Consider the following 14,100-nt stretch of genomic DNA (forward strand, 5'->3'; position numbering starts at 1 on the left):
ACTATATTTTTCCAACAAAGATATATATTTCAATTAAGAAACAGACAAATCGGATACAGAGGGGGTGTTTGGATAGAAACCAAACCATGGTTTCAGAAGTGCTTTTACGGATTATGAAGTAAATATGTGGATGAGATTATGGGCCCGTTTGGGATCACGTTTGGGGGCCCAAACGTGCGTCCCAAACGGACTTGTGGGGTGGCTGATAATTTGGGGTGTTTGGATACCCGATTGCCCAATCTGACTTCTGTGGTTTAAATGGGCTTCTGAGAGAAGCTCATATTTTGAACTTTTTTTTCGGACGTGCAGCTGGGGTGAGGAAACCGTTGGAGTGTGTTTAATTATTTTACCTAACTGACCCTCTCTGCATGTATTTTCTCTGACCTCACTCAGCTCAAAGACAAAAACGCACACACGCACTCAGCCACAACACACTCTGAAACTTAAAAAAAAATCCTCCCGACGTCTGCTGCCAACTCGCCGTGCGCCCGCCGTCTCCCGCCGTCTCCCGCCGTGCGTCCGCCGTCTCCCGCCGTCTCAACAGTTCGGGTTCAAGTGTGGTCGGTCGTTCAGTTCTTCCAGCGTCTCGTCAGTTATTTCCTCTGTTCGTTGAGTTGTTCCAGCGTCGCCGTCTCCCGCCGCGTCTCCGCCGTGTCCCGCCGTCTCGTCAGTTGCGGTTGTTGTGTGGGAGTGGCTGGACCTTGGTCGTTCGTTCAGATCCGTCAAATACCGTCGCCGTTGATCTTCTTCCCCTGTTCGGTTGCAAGCGTCGCCGTCCGTTTGAGGTGCCGCCGGATCGCATCTGCTCCAGATCCACACTGCTCAGAGTCTCCTTTGTACGCCTGGTAAGAGATACGCAATTTTGGTCCCAGATCTGGTTGTCTTCGATTGTTCTTGGCTCTTCGATTGTGATATGGCTGCCGGCGGATGCATGGCTGTTATAGGAGTGTTCTTGGCTCTTCGATTGTTATAGGAGTCCTTAATATGATATTGTTGCTATTAATCTGATGGTCTTTCGATCAGTGTGGCCTGTAGTAGGAAGAACTGACTTGAACGTATGGAATAATGTGGTTTTTTGGCTGTGTTTTATCTGTGTTTCCTGTTAATTATTTGTGACAATGTCAGACTCGTAGGCGCATTTTAGTTTGAAAATTGGAAGATCTGTGTTTCTATTTATTTGTAGTTCTATGTTTCTATTTTATGATTTGTGGTTCTGGCAAACTGACTACCCCTTTGCTGTTAATTATTTGCCACAAGCTCCGAAAAGTATACGTTTTTTAGTTCGAAAATCTGAAGCTCGGTGTTTGTAAAAAGTGGCGTATATATTCATCAATAATGGTTATTGTTGATAAGTATGTTTTACAAACCTAAATATATATGATTGTGATATTATAATTTATACATATTATATATATATTAGATATTTCCTGTCATATTTATTTACAAAATAAACATAATATTTCTGCATTGTTGGAAGAAAAGTGTTCTGGTTCACTGTAACTCCCTTTTGCATTCTTGATTGACATTTTTTAATAGAACTATGAACAAAGAAAAAAGTAAGGCAACATGGGATACAAGCACTACAGAGGTGTTACTTAAAGAATGCATGGAGCAAATCTACCGGAAAAATCGTCAAGGAACATCATTTTCAAAGACTGGGTGGAACAACATTCACTCTGCATTCAATGCAAAAACAGGAAAATCTTATGAGAAGAAGCAATTGAAAAATAGGCTCGATAGCTTGAGGAAGGATTGGAGGACATGGGTTGATTTAAACAAAGAGACTGGTGTAGGTTGGGACCCTGTAAACAATACAGTGGTGGCAACAAATGAGTGGTGGGAGAAGAAAAAACTGGTATATAATTGTTGATCTTGAGTTATAAACTGTGTTATTACTTGTTATAGGCTTTTTATTTTTGTTGATTGTATTCTTGCAGGAGAATCCCCAATATGAAAAGTTTAGGTACCAGGGGTTAAAGTTTGCTTATGAATTAAACACGATATTCAAGGGTGTGATAGCATCTGGAGAGGATATGTGGGCACCGTCTTTAACCCAACCTCAGACACAAGAGGATGATGAAGAGAATGTGTGTAGAGTTGATACAGATCTCCTTGAAGGATCGGGGGATAGCGAAGAAGATCTTGGAGGTGCTAGTGTAGGAGTTACGGATGAGATGGCAGGCGTAAACTTAACAGCAAATACTGGACCTAGTGGTTCAGGAAGCCATGGGAAGAGGAAGAGAGGTGAAGGGTCTAGCAGGCAAACAAAGCAAAAACTTCCGGCCTCAAGACAAATAGCGGATTCAGTTAGTGAAATAGCTACTGCATCTAAGGATAGAGCTGCAACTCTTAAGAAAATAAAAGAGGTATCAATTTCTGAGGTTACGGCTGAAGTGCTCTGCCTTGAGGAAATTACAAGTGACTCTGATTTCCGGAACCGGTGCTTAAGACTTCTGTTGCACAAGAGTGTTCGGGAAATGGTTGTTTCACTAAAAGGACAGCCGGAATACTTGGTTGCATGGCTACAGGATATGGCATACAATCCACCATCATGGCTGAAACCCCCGCCTGCTTGAACTATATTTTAGGACGCATGTTATGATTTTATTTTGTCTAACTCGGACCAGAGTTGTTATTATATGTTTTTAAGTTAATGTTTGTGGAACTATGAAATTATGTAACTTGTTAACTGACTATGAATGTTTTTAAGTTACATGTGTTATTTATAATGGTAATTGCAGCTTATGAATGTTTTTAGACTAATTTTTATGTCTTTGCATGTTTAACAGAAAGAAATATTTATTTGCACATACCTAAAAAAATTTATTTGTCGTTTAAAAAAATTCTTACAGTTGAATTTAACCACACTCACAGGTGACATTATCTATGGCAAATTGGAACAATCAATTTACGTTTGAGTGGATGGAGGAAGATGAACAGTCTGAAGAGGAGTCGGAGGAAGATGAACAGTCTCAATTGATTTCCCTTCTAGATGAAGAGATAACACAATATGAAGAGGTAGCTGTATTGGTGAGTCAATATGTGATGCCTTATGTGTGCAAAGAGCCACGAAGAACTAGTCAGCAAACAGGTAATTTATGGGTGCAAGAAATTTTGCGAGATCATGAAATTCGGTGTTATGACATGTTTCGAATGGAAAAAGAAATGTTCATGCGATTATGTTCTAAACTGGTCGAACATGGTTTAAAAAATTCTAAGTATCTGGGAGTGGAAGAAATTGTTGGTATGTTTTTGAACACGGTAGGTCATGGACAATGTAATAGGATGATTCAAGAAAGGTTTCAACATTCAGGAGAAACTGTAAGCAGGCATTTTCATAGAGTATTACAGGCTTGCCTTAGTCTTTCCAGGGAATACATCAAACCACTCGATCCTACGTTTTCTGTAACTCACCCAAAAATAAAAAACGATAAACGATATTCGCCATATTTCAATGATGCAATTGGAGCAATTGATGGCACTCATGTACGATGTGTGGTGAGTCTTTCGAAGCAAGACAAATATATCGGGAGAAAGGGATATCCGACACAGAATGTCATGGCTGTATGTGATTGGGACATGTGCTTCACTTTTGTGTTAGCGGGATGGGAAGGTACTGCACATGATGCTCGTGTGTTTAACACTGCTGTCTCAACTCCAGCCTTGGATTTCCCTCATCCACCTCCAGGTATATTTTCAGTAGCTTCAGTTTTAATTATATCAAATTCATTTGATATTTTCATTAATTTCACAATGTCAACATAATTTCATGATTTATTAGGGAAGTATTATTTGGTCGATGCTGGCTATCCAACTCCACCAGGATATCTTGGTCCGTACAGATGTGAGCGCTATCACCTTCCAGACTTCAGGCGACAACCGGGATTTGAAAATTATAACGAAGTCTTCAATTACTACCATTCAAGTTTGAGGTGCACTATAGAAAGGACTTTCGGGGTGTGGAAGAATAAGTTTCGCATCTTAGAGAAGATGCCAAGTTACAAGTATAAAACTCAAGTCCAAGTAGTTTGTGCTACAATGGCTATACATAATTTCCTCCGAAGAAATTCTGAAACTGATAAAGATTTCATAGAAGCTCAATCTGAAGGTACAATTGACGAAGACAATCATGATGAAGCTGGTGAGACATCCTCTTCAAATTTACCTAGATCAAGACAAATGAATCATGTGCGTGACACAATCAGAGACCAAATTGTATTGAGCATGGCATCCAATTAGTTATTTGATGTATTTAGTTTAAAAATGCTACGTATGTATGACCTCTAATTTACATATTTATCCATTACATATATTTAATTAAGTTTTTTATTATTTTTCAATTTCCTTCTAGTAATAACTTAATTTTTTTTATTTTTAATAAAAAATTTTTCAATACTTCTTTTAAAATAGTCACATTATATATATAATTTCTTTATAACAATAAATTAAATTTCCTTATTTTTAATAATTTTATTTTCATTACTTTATTTATGACAAATAGTCACATTTAAGAATTCATGTCCTTTTAAGTCATTTTACATTCAAACTTACTTTTACATTTATCATCCAAACAACTTTCAGCTTCTCAAACTGACTTTTTTCTAAAACTCAATCCAAACATAAATCACATTACCCAATCTGACTTTTACTCAATCTGACTTTTGGAAAAGTCAGATTGAAAAAAAAGTTACTTCTCCACCGCCAATCCAAACACACCCTATCTCATTTTGCGGAAAAGTGCTTCTGAAACCATGGTTTTGGATTTCCCAAACACCCCCAGAATCTACAGTGAGAACAATAAAAGAACTTGACAACACAAAACCGAAGCAGTTGTAGCAAAAACAAAAGAGTAAAAAATCAACCAACTATATATTTATATAGCGAAAACTTTAAAAGAGAAATTAATGTTCAGGAGTAAACTAGCGATTTTTTAATTTTGTCAGATCTATATATTTAGGCAACTTATCTTTTAATACGGTTCCGCCCAAACTGATACTTTTACATGGCTCATTGATGGCTTCACAGTCAAAACACTGTGCACAAGAAATTTTCAGCTCAATGGCAACAAAAAAATTTGCTGGAGATGTTGCTTTAAAAAAAAAAAAAGAAGAGTGGGTTCCTGCCAGTTTTAAGAAAGCTAAATTTCAAGATTTTTCAGTTATCCTTCAATCCTTCAATGAATGGATGCATTGTATTACGGAGGAAAAGGACATTGTCATATGAAAATGGAAAAAAGCAAGTTCCTGTAACATGGCAATGTGCCTGATTAAAATAATAATTTTTTAATTATGATTTATAAAATACAAAATAAATATATAAGAGAAGTTTTGTCTCGACTTACATAAAATATATTTATAAGTGACTTTAAATATGATGACGAACAAACGGAGCCAATAAAAAGCATTTTTATTTTGCATTGATGCAAAAACATACTACCCAATGTCATCATAAAAAGCCCAAAAAAATAAAAACTGCCTGAAAAGATCTTCTATTACATCCACACTTTCAATTATATTATGCACATGGCTTCAATTTATTTTAACACAGGTTGAAAACAACAAAGATGAGATGGCTCAATGACAAGTGTGAAATAGTTCATGTCATTCAATTTTTTTATTTAAAAATTACTTATTTTTGCTGTTTTCTTTTGAAGTTTTTTTTAATGTGAACATTATGTTTACGTTTCATTTAAATTATATTTAGAAAGTACTCCATCCGGTTCAAAATATAAGTTAAACTTTATTTATTACGTTTATCAAGAAACTAATTAAAATCAATTTAAAACAATAAATGTGCAAGGCATATATTTGTTTTTCCTAATATACCCTTATTAATGAAGAGAATAAGTAAAAAATATAATAAATAAATTTAAAAGGAGAGAGAATATACAGGGTAAAATTAGAAAAACCTCATTAAATGCTTAGATAAAAGTGAATGTTATTTTATAAAAAAAATCAACCCCTTTAAAAAATTTAGCTTATATTATTAAAAATTTTCATTTTGGTTGGAGAAGGTTCCAGTGCTACGAACCGGAAACACCGCCTAGTTAGCTTTTAAATAAAATTTATTTTGAAATTTGGATTCCTGATGAGAATCAGAACATCGGAAGATTGAGGATTCATTTTGGGAGCATCTGAAGATGAAAATGGGGCAACCGAAATTTGTGTGTGTGTTTTTTTCAACAAGTTATTTGTCAGAGTCAGAACGTCAGCTACTTCGTTGAAAGCAAACCCTAACGGGACATCATCTTAATTTATAGGGGCTTTTCCTCTTCCAGCCTTAACGGTCCTCGTTCCCCGGCGAGGCCCACCACAACGAAATATCCCATTTTCACTTTTCCCAATTTTAATTATTTTTTTAATTCTTAATATAAAACTTAATTATTAAATTATATTGATTTTAAATATAAGACATATTTATTAATTTTTAAATTATTTTTATTAATATTTGCTCAACCATAATTAAGTTAAAAAAATAAAAATATTAAAAAATGATTATGATGTTTTAGAAAAAACATATCTTATTTCATACAATTAATTAATTAATTTAACTTTTTTAATCTAATCAAATTAATTAAATAAATGTTTAGATGGGTATTAAATAAAAGGAACATTTTCTTATACTCTTCCAATCCTAAATTCATAGTATAAATTACATTACAAAATAGGTTTTAAAATTATTTTAAAATCAGAGGAGCAGTATTAATTACAAATAACTATTTTTAAATTTTTCTCTTTTTACAAAACTTGGTTAAGTTTTTTGGTCTGCCAACACAAAACTTGGTTAAATAAAGTTTATATTCAAGATCGGTGGGTGAACTACATGAGTTGGGCAATTTTTTTTTTTTTGGTTAACAAGAAGAAAAATTAATGAACGTTCTAAATCGGTGAAGTGATCTCACTTGACATCTTTAGCCTTTTTGACTAAGCAAGTTGAGTTTAATATTAGGATATGATATGATTATAAAATTGCTTTGATGTTAACGGGGTCATGCCAAATTTATTGATGCCAACCTTTCAACCTATTGAATAATCCAAAAACTTGCGCAAGTGGCCTCTATCAGAAGCCATCCAAAAGTCGTCAGAAAATGACATTTGACAAGGCCGACATTGAAAGTTTGAAACGCGCAAACGGCCTTCTCTTTATTGTGTTTTTTATTTTTCTTCTATCCAACAAGCAATCCAACGGAGTGATGAACATGGTTTTCCTCTGACCACGCTTCACGTCAGCCTCTCCAGTGTTGGACCATTCCATTCTCTTCCCAAATTCCTCTCTCTCTTTGCGTTTCTTTGCCAACATTTGATCCACCTTCATCCTGCGTTGTCAGTCAAACAATGAAGCACGAGGCAGAGAGGTGTTTTTTATGGGTCTGAAATCCCACGAGCTCGCTGTTTGTTTCATCCTTTGAACTTTGGTTTTAGGTTGTATGGGTGGCCACCATTGCAGAATCCAATGAGAATTCGTTCAGTTTCATGGCGTTCCTTCATAGCCTGCTGCCTTTGGATATTTTTCTGTTTCAACATTTATGTGGTATCAAGCAGATGTCTTGAGGACCAGAAATCATTGCTCCTCCGATTGAAGAACAGTCTCGATTTTAACGAATCAAGTTCCAGCAAACTGGCGTATTGGGATCAAAGCTCGTCTTGCTGTGATTGGAGTGGTGTCACTTGCGATGAGCAAGGACATGTTATTCGTCTTGATTTGAGTGGTGAGTCAATCTCTGGTGGTTTTGACGGTTCAAGCAGTATTTTCAGTCTCCAGTATCTACAGATTTTAAGTTTGGCTTCCAACAATTTCAATTCTGTGATTCCGAGTGAGCTCTACAAATTGAAGAACTTAACTCACCTGAATCTGTCATATGCTGGCTTTATGGGGCCGATACCAAATGGGATCTCTCAACTGACCAGGTTGGTTACTCTGGATATATCGTCTCTTTCATATTTAACAGGGCAAGAGCTGAAACTTGAGGATCCAAATTTGAGAATGCTTGTTCAGAATCTTACCGGCATTAGGCAATTATATCTAGATGGTGTAACTATATCAGCTCAGGGACGAGAATGGGGCACTGCTCTATCATCACTCCGTAGTCTGCAAGAATTGAGCATGTCACACTGCAATCTTTCAGGTCCCATTGATTCTTCCCTATCTACACTGAAGCTCCTCTCAGTAATTCGTCTTGACCAGAACAATTTGTCAGCCACCGTACCAGACTTCTTTGGTAATTTTACAAATCTCACCAGATTGCATCTTAGCTCTTGCGGGTTGAGTGGAAGTTTTCCGCAAAATATCTTCCTGGTAAAGACACTGACCTTCATTGACATATCTTATAATACCGGTCTCAGTGGTTCTTTCCCGAATTTCCCATTGAATGGATCTCTCCAAACCCTCGTAGTGAGTCGCACAAATTTTTCCGGAGGGCTTCCAGATTCAATCAGTAACTTAAACATTTTATCCAAGTTAGATCTTTCAATTTCTCACTTTTCAGGACGACTTCCTAATTCAATCTCAAAGCTTACTGAGCTCACTTATCTGGACTTGTCAATGAACAACTTCAGCGGTCCAATTCCACCATTCGGTGCAGCCAAGAAACTCACGTACATGGACCTTTCTGATAATGTGTTAGGTGGCAAAATTTCATCACCTGATCGATTTGGGGAACTGCAAAATCTGGCCACCATTAACCTGCGTAATAATTCCATCAGCGGCATCATTCCTTCCTCTCTTTTGATGCTTTCATCCCTGCGCAGCATTAAGCTTTCGAACAATCAGTTCAGTCAACTGCATGAGTTCTCAATTGTGCCTTCCTCCGTATTAAACACCCTCGATTTAAGCAGCAATAATTTATCTGGTCCTATTCCAAGCTCTATCTTCCAGCTCAGAGGACTTAGTATTCTCCAACTTTCGTCAAACAAGTTCAATGGGCCAATCCTGCTAGATAGGCTAGTGAAGCTCAGCAATTTAACTTCATTAGATCTTTCATATAACAACTTGTCAATCAAGGTGAATAAATCAGATTCTCGCCTGTCTTCAGTTCTCAACATGACCACTCTAAAATTGGCTGGCTGCAAGTTGGAAACTTTCCCTGGTTTCTTAAGACACCAGTCCAAATTAACTGATTTGGATCTTTCAGATAATCAAATCCGAGGTCCGATACCCAGCTGGATTTGGAAACTTGAAAGTCTCACTTACCTGAATCTTTCTCATAATTTACTGACTGATTTTGAAGGACCTTTGCAGAATTTGAGTTCTAGTTTGACGCTTCTCGACCTTCATGACAACTATATCCAAGGGCCAATTCCCTTCTTTCCTAGGCGTGCTGCCTATTTGGACTACTCAACCAATAGGTTCAGCTCGTTCGTCATCCCAGCTAGTGCAAGTGATTACACGGCTTTCACAATTTTCCTATCTCTATCAAATAATTCTTTTCGAGGCACCATTCCTCAAATCTTCTGCAATTTTTCAAGTCTTCAAGTGCTTGATCTTTCCCTCAATAACTTCTCTGGTGCAATTCCTTCATGTTTAATGGAGATGAGTGAGACCCTTGCCATACTAACCCTGCGGAAAAACAATCTCATGGGGAAAATACCTGACAAGTTTCCAGCTTTGTGTACCCTGAGGACTCTAGATCTCCATGAAAATTCGTTAGATGGACCAATGCCAAATTCTCTTGCTAATTGCTCAAGATTAGAAGTGTTGGACCTGGGAAGGAATCATATTTTTGATGGATTTCCATGTTCCTTGAAGAACATACCCACGCTCCGTGTCCTGGTCTTGCGACAAAATAATTTCCATGGTTCCATTGGATGCCCGAACACCAATGATATCTGGCATATGCTTCAAATTGCTGATTTAGCTTCCAACAATTTTACGGGTGTACTACCAGGAAAATCATTTACAGCATGGGAAGGAATGATGCCCGATGAAGCACAAACACTTCAATATGAGATCCTGAAATTTGGTAATGTTTATTATCAGGACAGAGTGAGTATTACCAGCAAAGGCATACAGATGAAGTGGGTTAAAATTCTAACCGTCTTCACTGCCATTGACTTCTCATCCAACCATCTTGAAGGACCAATACCAGAGGAGATGATGAATTTTAAAGCATTGTATATTCTGAACTTGTCCAATAATGCTTTCAGTGGCCCGATACCATCATCTATTGGGAATTTGAGAAAGCTCGAGTCCTTGGACCTGTCAAATAATTCTTTGAGGGGAGCGATTCCAATGCAAATTGCAAGTTTATCTTTCCTTTCATTCTTGAACCTCTCTTTTAACCAACTGGTGGGGAGAATTCCTACAGGCACCCAACTTCAATCATTTGAAGCATCTTCCTTCGGTGGCAACAGAGGATTATGTGGACCTCCTTTGAGTCCAAACTGTGCAAATCCAGAAGTTACTAGTCATGCAGTAGCTGAATTTGATTGGGATTTTGTATTCACTGGAGTGGGTTTTGGGGTGGGAGCAGGAATAGTTGTTGCTCCGTTGATGCTTTGGGAAAAAGGAAGAAAATGGGGCAATAACAGCATTCATAAGATCCTTCGAGTAATATTTCCCATGTTTGGGTTGACTTATACACCTGGTGATGATTACTACGATGACGAGGAGGAAGAAGCAGAAGAAGAGAACTCAGATGAGATTGAAGACTGTGATGACTATGAATATGAAGATGAATTGGGTATCCCAAGGTTTAGAGGATGGTACTGTGTTTTTTGTTCCAAGCTCGACATGAGTAGGAAGAAGGCCATTCATAATCCAAGATGTCAATGCTACCATACACCACCCGTTTCAACGTTTTCTGTTTCTTGGGCTTCTCCTTCCTCTCAGGTGCATCTGAGATGAGAAACAAAAAAAAAAAAATGTTTTCCCCTTTATTCAATTGTGATCCTATTTTTTTCTGATTATATATATTACAGACATGCACACGATGTACATACACAAACACAACCCGAATAGCAATAATGCATCTCTGACCACTCAGTGACCAGCAGATAAATGGATTAATGCCATCTGGAGAAACTTTGGGTTTCAACTCCTTTTTCTAGTATGCTCTTTTTCTATCTGTAGACTGTACACGGACAGGTAAATGTATATATTGTACGTACACAAAGAAAGTCATCCAAAAATTGACAACCAAAAATGAATTACAGCAATACACCCCTACTGATTTCTGAAGGTGGTTCTTTTAATGCTCGTCAATCAGCAAATTTATTAGACGATGACAATGCTCATTCAGAACTTCCATCGAACACTTCAAGAGCCCTCGTCAACTCAACGACTCAGCAAATACATGCAACGCATATATCATATGCATAATTCAAGGGTGCAGCATCAACAATTGCAGAAGGGCGAATGTATGGAGAAAAAATACCTTTGAACAGCAATAAAACGGACTCTAACTTGGACATCCTAATCACTTGTTCAGATTAAAAAAAGAAAGAAGAAAATTCACAAAGATAAGAAGGCCCAGAAGAAAAAAGTGAAGATAACGCCTTACACAGTAACGTTTTATTTAATTTTTCTCAAAATATGGTGTATCTTTTTACTTAACCGTCGAACACAAACGTATCCCCACAACCTGTGAATTTCCTCAATGAAAAAAGTTTTGTGCCCTCGGTGATCAATGATCAATGGCCAAAATAGTATGATTTATCGAACAGCAAACTGAGGGGTAAACTCTCATGTTATTAAACATATTGTGCTACTGTATATCGCAGATAGGATCCATCTACAGGTAAACAAATTGGGGAAAATTACTTTAAAGTTCTATGAGGAATGTAATAAATAAATCTCATTAAATGTACAAATACTTCTCAGCTCTCAAGTTTCTTATGTGTAGATACGTTTTTATCGCCAGTCACGGAAGCTCCGGTTAGCTACCGTCACGGAGTCCAACCGGCAGATTGGGGTGGTCTTGATGACGAGACTAAAATCCAAGACCACTTGTTTTCCAAAATAATTATCAACAACTGGCTGCTCAAACACCTTAATTAATATTATCTTCTGTCTTTAATATAAGATATTGTTTGACTTTTATTTTAGTCTCAAATATAATATCACAATCCACTTTGTCTCTCATATTTATCTATTTTTTTCTAAGATAATCCGTTTAATAATGATAGTTTTAACCAATAACTTGATTAGCAAGGATATTTTAGTAAAGATAACACTTATTTATTACAAATAATTAACTTAACTTATTTTCTTAATCCACTCAAATTAGTCAACTGACTTTTATATTTAAGACTGGAGGACGAAAGTGCTATACATGAGTAATATAAGTAATAGCCGTTATTCAGAATAAAAATAATAACTTGCGCATCTATAAATAAAAACTTAGTTATATGAAAATAGCCGGTTTTAGCAAATAAAGACTAAATTTTTTTGCAAATGACAAGGTGGGTTTATGAAGATAACAATTCAGTTATTTGTAAATAAAAACTAGAGTTTATAAAGATACCAACTTAATGTAAATGACAATCAAATTCGAGGTAAGTAAATAACAATCTGAGTAATTGAGTGTGAAAAGTTATTTAAACACGAGGAATTAAAGACTTCACCATTATTTACACATTTCTTAAGACTTTATATTCCATTCTTAGACCAACAAAAGGTTTACTTTAATCAAAACAATAATAATTTGGATCTGAATTTTGTTCAGAAATACAGGACGAGAAATGTCACACAGTTTTTTCATTTATTATTATTTCAAGACGAAATTTTCTGAAAATGACTATAAACATAATTGGGATTAACTCATAAAGCCAAGGTATCAATGTATACTAAAACAAATTTATAATAAATCACATTATTTATGTAATCCTTCATTTCTTTTATATATTTTTATAATATAAGATTGTTTTGGGATTTACTCATAAAGCCCAGGTACCTTCGACTTTGAACAATACTCGAAGGTTCCAATTTGATGTTTCATGGATATGATCTCTTGTAAGAAAATTAATTCTAGAGGATTCATCCTTACAGAATAATTTCATCAAAATATTTCAATTTAAAAAACAACCAAAAGACCGATAATGACCATAATGCCAGGATTCATGCAAAAAGAGGATAGTGACATTTCCTTCACTGCAACTACAACACTGCATCACCACCACACACACCGAAGACAACATTTTAACTATTTTTTACACACAGATTTTGCAATAACATCACTACCTAAGTAGATGTAGTAAACTTGTATATAGGACAAATATAGAGTAAAGACTAAGCCGGCCAATAGTTCATATTGGCGTCCAGTATTGTTGCAGTAACTTCGTTTTCGAAGCAGCAATACTGTTCTTCCAGTGGTATCTGCGTCAAATTCTGCACAGAACCCACTGAAGAAGAAGAAGGTGGGTTTAGTTGAAGAGAAGGGAACTGTTCATGGTTGGGAAATGAAAGGTAGTCATCGTCGACAGAGTTAATCATGGTTTGGTGGAGCCATATCTGAGTTTTCAGAAACTTCACGTAATGAATCGCTTCCTCTAACATCGACACTGTGTCCATCTTGCTCCCACCAGGAACCATGCTCTGCAAGATCTTGAACCGATCGCTGATCCGGTGCCTTCGTTCTCGAGCTGCCACGCTCTGTGGATCGGTGGAAAGCTTCACACCTCCCTTGCTTTTCTTCCCGCTCTTTTTCTTCGCCTTCGAGGATGACGCTGTTGATGAGGTGAGGTTGCTGGGGGGAGGAATGCTGTACTCCATGCGCTTGACAAATTGTCCGCCGGAGGAAATTGGAAGAGAACTCAGCTTCGAACTTGTTAGGAAATTGTGGTTGGAAGTGAGGCTTATATAGGGAGAAGAATGTGATGTTGGAACATTGATTTGAATGAATGAAAGAGATGTCATCTTGTGAATCAGCCAATCTTTGGCGCAGGATACGGGTGTTTTTGGGTAGGGACCCGAAGTTTGGGTCCCAACTGAAAAATAAATAATCTCTGTTCGTTTTTCCTCTCCTTTTATTTTTAATCCAATCTTAATACTTTTTTGTTTTATTGAGTGACTGAGAGAATTTTGGGTTGCATGCAGATTTAGTTGGTCTCAAGTCAGTAAATTTTAAGGATAACACATCAATAGTTCCATGAGTATTTAAAGGTT

At 36.7% G+C, this 14,100-nt stretch overlaps 4 protein-coding genes across 4 annotated transcripts; 3 read left to right on the top strand and 1 right to left on the bottom strand.

The window, feature by feature from the left end:
* The first annotated feature begins 1,342 nt into the window (after positions 1-1,342).
* On the top strand, positions 1,343-2,576 carry LOC114722623 (L10-interacting MYB domain-containing protein-like). The gene is made up of 2 exons (XM_028908700.1): positions 1,343-1,855; positions 1,938-2,576. Exons 1-2 carry the CDS (start codon positions 1,541-1,543, stop codon positions 2,574-2,576), a joined length of 954 nt encoding a protein of 317 aa, XP_028764533.1. The 5' UTR covers positions 1,343-1,540.
* A 310-nt stretch (positions 2,577-2,886) lies between these two features.
* Positions 2,887-4,239, top strand: LOC114722625 (uncharacterized). The gene is made up of 2 exons (XM_028908701.1): positions 2,887-3,688; positions 3,782-4,239. The coding sequence occupies exons 1-2, from the start codon at positions 2,887-2,889 to the stop codon at positions 4,237-4,239; spliced, it is 1,260 nt and encodes a 419-aa protein (XP_028764534.1).
* Positions 4,240-7,444: 3,205 nt separating this feature from the next.
* On the top strand, positions 7,445-10,842 carry LOC114722626 (receptor-like protein 7). Its single transcript, XM_028908702.1, has one exon. It carries the CDS (start codon positions 7,453-7,455, stop codon positions 10,840-10,842), a length of 3,390 nt encoding a protein of 1,129 aa, XP_028764535.1. The 5' UTR covers positions 7,445-7,452.
* A 2,382-nt stretch (positions 10,843-13,224) lies between these two features.
* Positions 13,225-13,851, bottom strand: LOC114722627 (transcription factor HEC3-like). Its single transcript, XM_028908703.1, has one exon. It carries the CDS (start codon positions 13,849-13,851, stop codon positions 13,225-13,227), a length of 627 nt encoding a protein of 208 aa, XP_028764536.1.
* Positions 13,852-14,100: the final 249 nt, after the last annotated feature.

The sequence above is a fragment of the Neltuma alba genome, unplaced genomic scaffold, assembly GCF_004799145.2.
Source record: "Neltuma alba isolate B1F8T4 unplaced genomic scaffold, ASM479914v2 tig00012097_pilon, whole genome shotgun sequence".
In the NCBI taxonomy this organism is placed as follows: Eukaryota; Viridiplantae; Streptophyta; class Magnoliopsida; order Fabales; family Fabaceae; genus Neltuma; species Neltuma alba.

Coding starts and splice junctions, on each gene's coding strand:
- LOC114722623 (XM_028908700.1), top strand. CDS start 1,541: ATGAACAAAGAAAAAAGTAAGGCAACATGGGATACAAGCACTACAGAG. Junction 1,856..1,937: donor GGTGGGAGAAGAAAAAACTG/GTATATAATTGT, acceptor GTATTCTTGCAG/GAGAATCCCCAATATGAAAA.
- LOC114722625 (XM_028908701.1), top strand. CDS start 2,887: ATGGCAAATTGGAACAATCAATTTACGTTTGAGTGGATGGAGGAAGAT. Junction 3,689..3,781: donor TTTCCCTCATCCACCTCCAG/GTATATTTTCAG, acceptor ATGATTTATTAG/GGAAGTATTATTTGGTCGAT.
- LOC114722626 (XM_028908702.1), top strand. CDS start 7,453: ATGAGAATTCGTTCAGTTTCATGGCGTTCCTTCATAGCCTGCTGCCTT.
- LOC114722627 (XM_028908703.1), bottom strand. CDS start 13,851: ATGACATCTCTTTCATTCATTCAAATCAATGTTCCAACATCACATTCT.